Genomic DNA, 13,000 nt, shown 5'->3' on the forward strand with positions numbered 1-13,000 from the left:
CTCCCTCTTCTTTCACAGTCTTATAATGAACTCCCAGACTCTGCTTCACATCTGACAATCTCTACTTTAAAGTCATTTGTTTTCTTTATGTGTCTTTTAGCCTCAATTTGAGTAAAATGGACCCCAAACTCACATATGCTGTGAAATGGCACGGCATGTTTATTCTTTTTGAATAAGGGTAATTGAACTTCATCATCTTAGCAAAAAGATCTAAAGTCTCAATCTGATGCTTTCCTTTGAGACCCTTTTTGTGAATGATTGCAATTAATGTTATCTTAGAACCTCAGAACTACTTCACCGTGGACAGTGTTTAAGACTAGCCTTTTATTAAATGAATCCACAATTATCAGACAAAATCCAAAAACAAATTAACTACTAAAATTCCTAATCAATGATTACATTTTCTAAGTTTTGCTTATAATACTGGTTAAAATATCTTTAAAACCCTGAGAAATTCTTACCTGCTAGAAATCTTACTACATGTATAAAGGTAAAATGTATTCAAACACTACTGAAATTCTCCCTTCTATTTTAATCCTGTTCTTCTTCAACTAAGACCCTAGAGTTTTATCCTTTTAGAAAGATGCTGCTGCTTGGACTATATTGAGATCAAGCTAGCACATTAACACAGTTCTTACTATACATCTCAAGAATTTTGTTTTCTTTATCCCTTTCTTTAAAAACAAGCAGCCGCTGTAGTGAATTTCAAAATCCTTTTTAACCTTATAGGTCCAAGGGTAGCCAAGGATGGCTGCAGCTTCATATGATCAGTTGTTAAAGCAAGTTGAGGCACTGAAGATGGAGAACTCAAATCTTCGACAAGAGCTAGAAGATAATTCCAATCATCTCACAAAACTGGAAACCGAGGCATCTAATATGAAGGTATCAAGACTGACTTAATGGTAGTTTATCCACTTTTACTCAGTATCCCTCTTGTAAACTTGGGGTAGGTAAGACATGTGTCTCAAGGTAAGCAGTAATATGTAAACTATTTCTAGTACAAATTAACATTTGTAGATTTAAATAAAGTGTATCGAATTCTTCCCGTGGTGCATATAAAGACGTTCAACACACTGAGATAGGAGGCTGGCAAGTTTGAGGCCAGCCTCAGCAACTAGACCCTGTTTCAAAATAAAATGGGGCAGGATGTAGCTCAGAGGTAGAGTGCCAAAGAAGAAGTAGATAAACTTCAGTGACTAGCTGGGCACAGTGGCACATGCCTGTAATTCTAGTACTTGGGAGGCTGAGACAGGAGGATCTCAGATTCAAGGCCAGCCTCAGCAACCCGAGCAAGACCCTGTTTCAAAATGAAAAGCAAGACTAGGCCTGGGGATGTAGCTCAGAGGTGAGCTACAATCAAACAAAAACCCCCAGTGACTAGTTCATAGATACTCTTAAGGTTAAGAATAAGAGATCAACTTTATCATCACTGCACTAAACAGCCGGGCGTGGTGGCGCACGCTTGTAATCCCAGCATTCGGGAGGCTGAGACTGGAGGATCGCGGTTCGCAGACAGCCTCAGCTACTTAGTGAGGCCCTCTGCAACTTAGTGAGACCCTGTCTCAAAAATAAAAAGAATAAAACATAGGGTAGGGGCTGTAACTTGGAGGTCGAATGCCCCTGGGTTCCATCCCCAGACCTGCGGGGAAGGAAAAAAAAAAAAAAAAAGTTACTATCATCACTGCGCTAAGGCAAGATTTTAGAATATTTCTCAAATACTAAATACAGCCATCTTTCACTCCCTCAGATATTGCCAAGATAAGTGCTACAAGTGATAGAGGATCAAGAAAACCAGATGCCCTAGAGGAGAGTCCCGAGCCGAAAATCAGTACCTGGTCCCATTTTGGACTTTGCCTTAAACAGAGCTACATGACCTCTGCTAACCTTTTGAGGATTAAATTGTCCTATTTGGAAAGTACAGACACCATTCAAGTCTGAATTATTTGCATGGCACCTTCAAGCCCTAATTTTGGTTTTCTAAAAAGCATTTTGAAAAGCTATAATAACCTGTAAGAAAAGTTACAATGTATTCAGTCAGTAGTGCGAGAAACATAATCATTTCAAAATATTTGAAGTTAAAACTTTAGCTGCTTTAATTTCAATTTACTTAGATTCCCTTCTCACTGAATTAAATAATTTTATAGAATTGGAAATTATCAACAAAAATGCTACCTTCTTCCCTTTTGAAAATCTTCCTGCTTTGTGTTGTTTCTGGGCTGGCTGTCTTAACATCTGAATTCCGGACTCCGTTCTTCCTGTCTGCTCACTACTTATTCCTTACTCATTCTTAGTCCATCTAGTACTTTCTATGCATTTCAAAGTCTCCTTTATTTTCCAGGCTTTTGTCTGTCACCGAAAAGACAATTCTTGCTCCTCTTTTATCCTTTGTGTTCAGTATCATAGCAGTTCAACCTTCTGCTCTTCGGTACTCCTTTTCTAACTTTCTGTTAACTATCTTCTACTCTAATTGCCCCTTTCTGTGGTAAAACTGCCCAGCAATGACAGATCTCAGAAATACCTACTTCACATTTTTTTGGAAATAGACTATAACATACATTTTTTTCCTTATCACAAACTATATGTCGGTGACCTTAAAAACACCTGAGTCTCAGCCGGGCATGGTGGCGCATGTTTGTAATCCCAGCATATAGGAGCTGAAGCAGGATGATGGTGGTTTCAGGACGCCCTCAGCTACTACTTAGTGAGGCCTTTTGCAATTCAGTGTGACTCTTTCAAAATAAAGAATAAAAAACAGTGCTGGGGGTGTACCTCAAAGGTACAATGCTCCTGGGTTCCATCCCCATTACTAAAAAAAAAAAAAAAAAAAAAAAAAAAACTCACAACAACTTGAGTGTGTTATTTAATAAGTTTAAAAAAAAAAAAAAAGCCATTTGGGCCGGGCGTGGTGGCGCACGCTTGTAATCCCCGCGCTTGGGAGGCAGAGACAGGAGGATCGCGCGGGTTCAAAAGCCAGCCACGTGTGCTGGCTTCGGAGACCCTGTAAAAATAGGTCTGGGAGTGTAGCTGGGAGGTAGAAGGGCTTCCAGGAACCCCAGTACCACCAAAAAAAAAAAAAAAAAAAAAAAGCCATTTGGTGCATTATAACACAGATCAACTAAGTGCATCTCTAGTTGTTATACATGGCATGTGTTTTTAAAAGTTCAAAGATACAGAATTAAGACTCTTTTTACCTACTTCAGTGTGATATATTTTGCAGAAAATTCCTCTTATTAAGCCTATCTGGATAGGAAGCCATCTGTCTTATAGTACCAAACTCTGAGATTTTGTTTTAAAGTTTTTAACTACTTGGCCAGGCATGGTGGTGCATTCTTGGGAGGCTGGGACAAGGAGTGAAGGTTCATGGCCAGCCTCAGCTACTTATAGTAAGGCCCTCTGCAACTTAGTGAGACTGTTTCAAAATAAAGAATAAAAAATAGGTCTAGGAGGGTAGCTCAGAGTTCAAGAAAGCTCCAGGTTCAATCCCCAGAACAAAAAAAAAAAAGAAGAAGTTGTTTTTAACTACTTAAACAAATTTGGTTTTGGCCTTGAGCTAAATCTCTAGTACTGCAATAAAAAATAATAAAATTCCTAGGAGTCGTTGTAACCTACCCTTAGATACAGTTAATGCTGAAGTGGAATTCCTCAGAGAGTGACAAGTGACACTCTTTAATGTTTACAGTGGAATATCAGGTTGACCACTTATTTGCCCATGAAAGCTGCCTGTGTACTTCATTAGGATTGGGCATATGCTGTCATAGCACCACCTTATGATAAAAGTATTTCTATATCTCTTCTTAAAAGGCTTTCTGTTGTTTAAAGAAGAGGAATTAAGACATGTTTATTTGTCCTAGACTGTTGATTTGTAAAAGACACTTTGGGAACTGATCTGGTTATAACTAGTGCAACACAATGCTTATCCCCCCCCAAAAAAAAAAAATCATAAGACTTTGGAATACATTGTGTATCATCAAATCACGTTTGATCATTACTCCATTTACCACAATGCAAGGCAAAATGTGTATCTCCTCCAACCATATTATTTAAACTAAGGAGGTCTAAAATTTATGCAGTAGTACCATCTAGTGGCAAAAAGGATTACTGCTTTGCTGTATCATTGATAGAAACTAAACATTGTGTGTGTGTGTGTGTGTGTGTGTGTGTGTGTGTGTGTGTGTGTGTGTGTGTTTAGTATCCAGGGGAATATGTGCACAAGTATCAGGAGAATGTGAGCACTAACTGTATATTTGAGGATACTGAGAAAATATCTTTAGATATAATGATGGCATCTTGATTGTGCTTAGGAAGAATCCCTGTTTAAATGTACATACTGAGACATTCGTAAAAAAGATGAGACATGATGACTGAAACTTGTTTTTAAACTAAATATGGAAGTCCAGCCGTGGTGGTTCGCATCTAGTCTCTCTGAAGATACTTTACATGTATGTTGTTCTAAACTTTAGAGAGCAATTTATACATATTTCGTCAGAATACACCAAAGATGTCAGTGCTTCATTGGTAATCTGCCTACAGCCGATTCTGTGTATACTGTGTTATCTTAGTGTAAATACGCTTGTAATCCTAGTACTTGAGAGGCTAAGACACAAAGACCACAGGTTCAAGGCCAGTTGCAGCAACTTAGCAAGGCCCTCCACAACTTAAGCCCTGTTTCAAAATAAAAAATAAACGTGGTGGCGCACGCTTGTAATCCCAGCATTTGGGAGGCTGAGATAGGAGGATCTCAGTTTGCAGACAGCCTCAGCTACTTAGGCCCTCCCCAACTCAGTGAGACCCTATTTCAAAATAAAGAATAAAAAATTGGGCAGGGGGTGTAGCTCAGGAGGTCAAATGCCTCTGGGTTCCATCCCCAGACTGGCAAAAATATATAATAATAATAATAATAATAATAATAATAATAATAATAATAATAAGCTGAGTGTGGTGGCGCGCGTGTGTGTGTGTGTGCGCGTGCATGCGTGCGAGTGCATGAAGGAAGAATGGAAATGGAAGAAGTTGGGATCGGTGCAAATAAAACAAGACTGAGCGTGAATTGATAATTTTTGAAGTGTGGGGTGTAAAGATACATGGGCGTTAAAATATAACAAGTCAAAACAGAGATTGCATGGGACTTGGATTAACTGGGATCAGATAAGTACAAAATTTTAGTTAAACTTAAAAGAATAATTGTGTATTAAAAAAATACTGTAGTTTTCACATTGCTGCCGAAGCTGGCCTCAATCTTCTGGACCTAAGTAATCCTGTCTCAGTCTCCCAAGTAGCTGAGACTATAGCATGAACCACTGTGCTCTAGGGACTTTTTTTTTTTTTTTTTTTTTTTTTTACTTCAGGGCTAGAATTAAACTTGATTGACTTTAAAATGCTGATCACAACAACAGTATAAATATGGTCGTGTGGAGATGTGAAGCATTTGTATGTGGCTGTGGTATGGTGCTGGGGATGGAACCCAGGGGCATTCTACCTCTGTGCTATACCCCCAGGACAATTTTTTATTCTTTATTTTCAAACAGTCTCACTAAGTTGCGGAGGGCTTCACAAAGTAGCTGAGGCTGGCCACTAACCTGCGTCCTATCTCAGCCTCTCAAGTACTGGGATTACAAGTATGTGCCATCATACCTGGCTGATACGAAGCATTTAAACTGAGAGAGATCTTGCCAGGCGTGGTGGCACACGCTTGTAATCCCCGCGCTTGAGAGGCGGAGACAGGAGGATCGCGCAGGTTCAAAGCCAGCCGCGCTGGCGTAAGAGACCCTGTTTCCAAATAAAAAGTATAAAAATAGGTCTGGGAATGTAGCCCAGAGGTAGAAGGGCTTCCAGGAACCCCAGTACCACCAAAATAAATAAATATATAAATAAACAAAGAAACTGAGAGATAGCATAGTATAGGTAGAGTTAACTGTAGGCAGATGACCAATGAAGCATTTGCTTCTTTGTTGTATTTTGACAGAGTATTTATAAATTCCTCTATAAAGTATAGAACATTATACATTTAATGTATCTTTTTAGAGAGAAAGAAGTAAAAGTTCAGATTGGCACATTTTATAATTTATTTTGAAGATTTAGTTATCAAGTATATTTGTATCTGGAAATTTAAAAAAAAAAAACAGAAGTGGAGTTGGGCATGGTGGTGCACACCTGTAATAACTCCAGTAGTTGGGAGGCTGAGACGAGAGGACTGCGTCTGTGAGGCCACCTCAGCAGCTTAGCTGGATTATAGCCTCTAGAAGAGAATATGGGGAAAAGCTTCATGTCCTTGAAGCAGGGAAAGAGTTAACAGAATACTAGAGCACTAGCCATAAAAGGGAAAGATATAAGTTGGACTTCATTTAAACGTTACAACCTTTCTTCAGTTGTAGACTCCATTATGCCTCTAGAAGAAAACATGGGATAATATCTTTATGATCTTGACACAAATAAGATTTCTTTTCTTTTTTTTTTTTTCTTTTTTTTGTGGTACTGAGGGTGGAACTCAGGGGCTTTTCTACCTCCAGGCTATACTCCCAGACCTACTTTATACTTTATTTGAAAACAGGGTCTCACTAAGTTGCTGAGAGCCTCACTAAGTAGCTGAGGCTGGCTTCAAACCTGTGCAATACTCCTGTCTCAGCCTCCCAAGCGCGGGGATTACAAGTGTGAGCCACCATGCCTGGCTGACACAAACAAGATTTCTTAGGACAGACAGTAGACTAAACATAGAAGAAAAAAATTGAAAAATTGAACATATTTTATTTTGAAAAAATTAAAATTTTATCAAAATTAAAAGCCTTTGTCTTTCAGAAGTTTTTATTAAGTCAGTGGTATAGCACTGGCCCAGCATGTTCCAAGCCCTGGGTTCAGTCCCTAGTGCATGAAAGAGGACAGAGGAGAGGTAAAGACAAGCCATACACTAGGAGAAAATGTTTGTTACTTATGTCTGACAAAAGGACTTGGTTCCAAATATACAGAGAATAGAATTCTTATAAACAGTAACAAAAAATCCAGTTTTTAAAATACAGCCCAAAGTCCTAAAGAGACAACTTAAAAAGGATGATAAATAGCCAATAAGCACACAAAAAGGGGTTCGGCATCATCTGTTATCAGGGAAATACAAAGACCATTCCGTATTCAAATCACTAAAACTTAAAAGGACTAATACCAAATGTGGAACATTGGAATGTTGAGACATTGCTGCTAGGAATGGAAAAAATACATTTAAGCAATTTATTTTAGAGTTAAACCTTATAACTCAGAATATGAACCCCCAGTAACATACTCAAGAATAGTTAGTGCAAAAAAAAAAGTAGTTCATAGATTCACTAAAATATATGTGTAATAATGTTCATTGTAGCGCTCTTCACAATAGACTCCAAACTGATACCACTAAATGCCCTATCAAGAGGAAAAAGAATAAATTGGAGTTATTTGTACAGTGGACTTAATAGACAGCATTAAAAATAAAGAAATGGTAGCCGGGCGTGGTGGTGCACACTTGTAATCCCAGCATTTGGGAGGCTGAGACAGAAGGATGTAGTTCACGGATAGCCCAGCAACTTATGCTTTCTGAAATTTAGTGAGACCCTGTTTCCAAATAAAAAATAAAGTTGAGAGTTTATCCTGGAGAGAGAAGGCCCCTAGGTTCCATCCCCAATAACAATAAATAAGTAAGTAAAAGCTTGTATGAAGCTGAGCATGGTGACACACACCTGTATTCCCAATAAGTGGAAGGCTGAGACAGGAGGATCACAATTTGGAGAACAGCCTCTGCAAATAGCTAGACTCTTGGGGACCTAGCAAAACATTGTTTAAAAATAAAAGTGCTGGAGGTGTTGCTCAGAGATAAAACACTTATGGGTTCAATCCCTAGTACCACACACACATACACACCCACAAAGTAAAGAAATGAGGTGCACACCTGTAAATCCCAGTAATTGGGAGGCTGAAACATTAGGATTGCAGGTTTGAGGCCAGCCCCAGCAATTTACTAAGACCCTGTTTCAAAATAAAACCTGGAGATGTCGCTCAGAGGTAGAATAACCCTGGGTTCAATCCCCAGTACCCAAATAAATAATTGATAGATGTAACAGCATGGCTCCATCTCACAGAGACTATGTTAAGAAATAAACAGGAGATTAAAAGGACTGTATAATGTATGGTTCCATTTTCATAGATAAGTTGGTGATACTGTCCTTGAAAGCAGGTAGGGTGCTGTAATGACCCAGAGTAGCCTAGGGTGTAATTGGGGTATTGAAGAAAAGTAAGGGGGTGGTGGGAGTGCTCATGGAGGACACTGAGTAATTTTATTTCTGAGAAGGGGGAGGTAAACCAATAAGTTTTTGAATGATTATTTGAAATTCAGGAGCCTGTGGTGGCGTGCCTATAATCCTTAGTACTTGTGAGGCTGAGACAGGAAAATTGCAGGTTCAGCGGCCAACTTCAACAACTTAGTGAGGCCTTCCACAACTAAATGAGACCCTGTTTCAAAATAAAAAATAGGGCCGGCATGGTGATCCATGCTTATTATCCCAGTACTTGGGAGGCTAAGACAAGAGAATCCCAGGTTCAAGGACAGCCTCAGCAATTTTGTAATCCCCGTGCTTGGGAGGTGGAGACAGGAGGATGGCGCAGGTTTGAAGCCAGCCGCACTGGCTTAAGAGACCCTGTTTCCAAATAAAAAAGTATAAAAATAGGTCTGGGAGTGTAACCCGGAAGTAGAAGGGTTTCCAGGAACCCCAGTACCACCAAAAAAGGAGGGGGGGTCTTTTTTTTCTTTTTTGGAACCGGGGATCGAACCCAGAGTGCCATACCTGCAAAGCAGGCGCTTTCCACTGAGCTACATCCTGGCCCCTTATTCTTCATTTTGAAACAGGATCTCACTGAGTTGTGGGAGCCCTCACTAAGTAGCTGAGACTGGCTAAAAACCTGTGATCCTCCTGTACCAGCCTTCCAGGTACTGAGAGTATTAGTGTGTACCACTTTGTCCAGTTTACCAGCATTCTTTAAGAAAAGAATTTATTAAGAAAGGCTTTGGCACGCTTATAATCCCAGCATTTGGGAGGCTGAGATCAGAGAATCGCGGTTAATAGCCTCAACTTAGCAAGGCCCTTTACAACTCAGTGAGACCCTGTTTTAAATTTTTTTTTTTAAATACTAAAAGATAGGCCTGGGGGTATAGCTCAGAGGTAGAATGCCCCTGGGTTCCATCCCCAGTACCACACACACACAAAAAAGAAAGGCTTTGCATAAGAAAAACAAATAATGGCATCAAAAGTCAATCAACAGAGAGCATTAGTTGTTTGAATATCTGCTAAGTGTCAATCAGTATTTTAGTAGAATATACTTAAATATGTATATTTGAATAACTTAAATAATAAATAAACAGTAGTTGATATGTGTTAATTTGTCAGATGTTTTTCATGGTCATGTTGCTACCAGTGTAAGAGGCACAGATTCTAAACACATAACTATATTCTTGCAGATTGAGCAGGGTCTTAGTTGGTTTGTTTGAGTAAATGGTAGTAATTCATAATATTTGTTGAGTAAAAGTTAAGATAATTATACCTTCCACAGAGATTCCTCATCACAAATGATCACTTATGGTTATTAGGGAATAATACTCATAATGAATAATAGCTGATACAAATAAAGTGCTTTATAGCTTACAACAGATGTCCAGAGTGAGCTGGAGTGATTTGTTTTCCACCACCATGTCTAAATGCCAAGAAACATCTTCAGGAAGTCTTTTAGAATTTCATCATGTTCGGGTTGGGGATATAGCTCAAAATAGAATGCCTGCCTACTGTCCCCAACTAGGTTCAGTCCTTAGCACACACAAAAAATATTTTTCATCATGTTAATATATTGTGTTTTTTCTTTTTTTTAAGGAAGTACTTAAACAGCTACAAGGAAGTATTGAAGATGAAGCTATGGCTTCTTCTGGACAGATTGATTTATTAGAGCGTCTTAAAGGTATTTTTTATTTTTTGAATTTTGAGGCAGGATTTTGTTAAGTTGCCGAGGTTAGCCTCAAACTTGGCAGCCCTCCCGTCACAGTTCCTGAGTACCTATGTGTGCTGCCACACCTGGCTTAAAGCAGATTTTTGGGGGGTTGTTTTAAAGTAATTTGTAAGCCCAAATTGACAGCACTAGGTATAAAGATTCAAATACACATTTCTCTTGATTTGGGCATTGATATCAGTTTTCTTAGCACATCATCCTTTTACCCATTTGGGTGGAGTTGTTAAAGTAAAAATGTTTTCTTACTATTTCTGAAGTTAAATGTTTAGTGGACTTTAAATTTCTTTCTTGAAGATTCTCAGCTCTTTTTAAAGTTCACTGCTGTTGTCCCAGTCACTAACCAGGACTGCATTGTGCTTTTGCCACAGATTAAATGGCGCGTACGTCTGAAGAAGTGTCTCCTCTCTTCCATCCATAGAAATGCCTTGTTGTCTCACATGCATAAGCTGATTATATGCCATTTATAGCAGACTTTTAAAAAATGCATTTCTCTTTTCAGTGCCTGAAAATTCCAGTGTCAAAACAGTTAAAGTATGTAGTAATTAAAATGAGGTAGAGAAATTACTTTTGGGTTCTAAGATGTTATTGTCTAGGAGGAATCTAATGAAAGATATTTTGTCTTTAATTTTCCTTTTTTATTCTCCTTTATATTCTCCCTGACTCAAGCTGACTTTGCAGGGAAAGTTTAGCCATTCTGATTCTAAATAAATTTTTGTTTAGTCATATATATTTGTAGCTAAAATATAAACTTGATTTTACTTTTAAAACAATATAATATCATTAGGAATATGTAACATAACATAGAGCAGTTATTTCACAAGAACTTGTCTCTGTTTTATTTAGAACTTACCTTAGATAGTAGTAATTTCCCTGGAGTGAAACTGCGGTCAAAAATGTCCCTCCGTTCTTATGGAAGCCGGGAAGGATCTGTATCCAGTCGCTCAGGAGAGTGCAGTCCTGTTCCAATGGGGTCATTTCCAAGAAGAGGATTTGTAAATGGAAGCAGAGAAAGTACTGGATACTTAGAAGAACTTGAAAAAGAGAGGTAACTTTTAAATAATTGACTTGTATACTCTGCAAGTTTATTGTCATTTTTTAATATAGGATACAGATTGTAGATTTATGGTAGGTTTATAGGGCATTTTGCATTTTTAAACACAAAGATAGCTTGTAAATTGCACTTATGTTATTTTGTTATTTTTTTGGTGGTACTGGGGGTGGAACCCAAGGGCTTCTCTACCTCCGGGCTATATTCCCAGACCTATTTTATACTTTATTTGGAAACAGGGTCTCACTAAGTTGCTGAGAGCCTCACTAAGTAGCTGAGGCTGGTTTTGAACTGTGCAATCCTCCTGTCTCAGCCTCCCAAGTGCTGGGATTATAAGTGTGCGCCACCACACCCGGCTTAAATTGCACTTAGGTTAAATCTAAAATATAAAGAAGGCAGTTTCTTGGGACTAAAAACTTCTACTTATCACTTAAATACTTTGAATATTCTATACATTAATTTACACAATCACAATATTTATAGCTGGTTGAAATATATAACTAATTTTTAATTTAATTTCTGATTATCTTGGGGGGGTTACTGAGGATGGAATCCAGAGGAATTCTACCTCTAAACTACACCCCCAGCCCTGTGTGTGTGTGTGTGTGTGTGTGTGTGTGTGTGTGTGTGTGTGTGTTTGTGTGTGTGTGTGAGAGACAGACAGACAGACAGACGGACAGACACTGGGTGGGGTTCCTGGAAACTCTTCTACCTCCGGGCTACACTCCCAGACACCTATTTTTTATATTTTTATTTGGAAACAGGGTCTCTTAAGCCAGTGAGGCTGGCTTCGAACCTGTGTGATCCTCCTGTCTCTACCTCCCAAGCTCAGGGATTACAAGCCTGTGCCACCATGCCCACCCCTATATTTTATTCTTTATTTTGAAACAGCGTCTCAGTTGCAGGGCCTCACTAAGGAGCTGAGACTGGCCATGAAACACAATCCTTCTGTCTCAGGCTCCCAAGTACTGGGATTACAAACGTGCACCACCACGCTCAACTTGAATATCTCTGTTTTTACTCAATTCTTTGATTCCTTTTATCATAGTTTTTTAGTTTTTCTCATACCAAATCCCTCCCCCCCCACACACACACTTTTTTTGTTGTTGTTGTTAGATTTATACTTAAGGTTTTCATTTGTTTAGGTTCTGAGTATCTTTTGGACTAAATTCAGTAACTAATAAATCCAAAATAACAACTCTTTCTATTAAGGAAAGCATATTACAAATAAATGCTAATAAAACCTTTATTTATTTTTATTTCCCTTGACATATAGAATGAGCACTGGTACCTCACAGTGTATAATTTTTTCTTCCTGAATATAGGATTATCTCACTATAGATATCAGACTATAGATCATTTTCAAGGTTTTTTTTCAAGTATTTTATGACTTCTAAAATATTCCTTAATGAACAGATGGTACCTTATTGTCTTTATATTACTAAAAGACATTCAAAATGGTTAAATATGTTAAAAATTAGTTCTGTGACCTTGGTCAGGTCATTAAATTTTTGTAAAATAGGGATATGATTCAATTTTGTATAGTTATGAGAACTGAGTATCAATACCATATATAGAAAATCCCCAGCATAACTCACTGAGAGGCAAACAAAGTTCATTATTTTCTGCCTGGCTTTAGGTATGACCATGTATAAAAATGGGGATAATCATCTCAACCAGAGTAATGTTAAGATTTCTTTCATCTTTTTACTTTACCTGGATCTACTTTTTATACCCTCACTCTGGACTCTTCCATCTCTTTGTCTTCTCTGAGTCTTTAAGAGGCAAAGAAGTTGTGATCATTCCCACTTTCTAGGAACTTAATTTGCTTAATGTAGGTAAAGTCCTGATTTCAGTAGCAGAAAGTGTTTTGGAAAGAGATTAATTTTTTAAATAGGTTTTTACTGAAAATACTAGTAAACCTAACAATGGAGCTATAAGTAG

General features: G+C 38.2%; 1 protein-coding gene across 14 annotated transcripts in view; it reads left to right on the top strand.

The window, feature by feature from the left end:
• The window catches only part of APC (APC regulator of WNT signaling pathway), a gene marked incomplete at both ends in the record, with an annotated part of 114,077 nt that overhangs the window by 47,542 nt on the left and 53,535 nt on the right, over positions 1-13,000 (top strand). For 8 of the 14 annotated variants that reach the window (XM_080696163.1, XM_080696152.1, XM_080696159.1 and 5 more), the window contains 3 exons: positions 748-882; positions 9,876-9,960; positions 10,852-11,053. In XM_080696163.1, coding sequence (XP_080552289.1) covers positions 748-882; positions 9,876-9,960; positions 10,852-11,053 — 422 coding nt within the window. Of the gene's footprint in view, positions 1-732; positions 883-9,875; positions 9,961-10,851; positions 11,054-13,000 lie in introns of those variants that run through there. The other 6 variants (XM_080696151.1, XM_080696157.1, XM_080696164.1 and 3 more) reach the window with 2 other exon arrangements.

This window comes from Muscardinus avellanarius, assembly GCF_963383645.1.
Source record: "Muscardinus avellanarius genome assembly, chromosome: 1".
Taxonomy (NCBI): Eukaryota; Metazoa; Chordata; class Mammalia; order Rodentia; family Gliridae; genus Muscardinus; species Muscardinus avellanarius.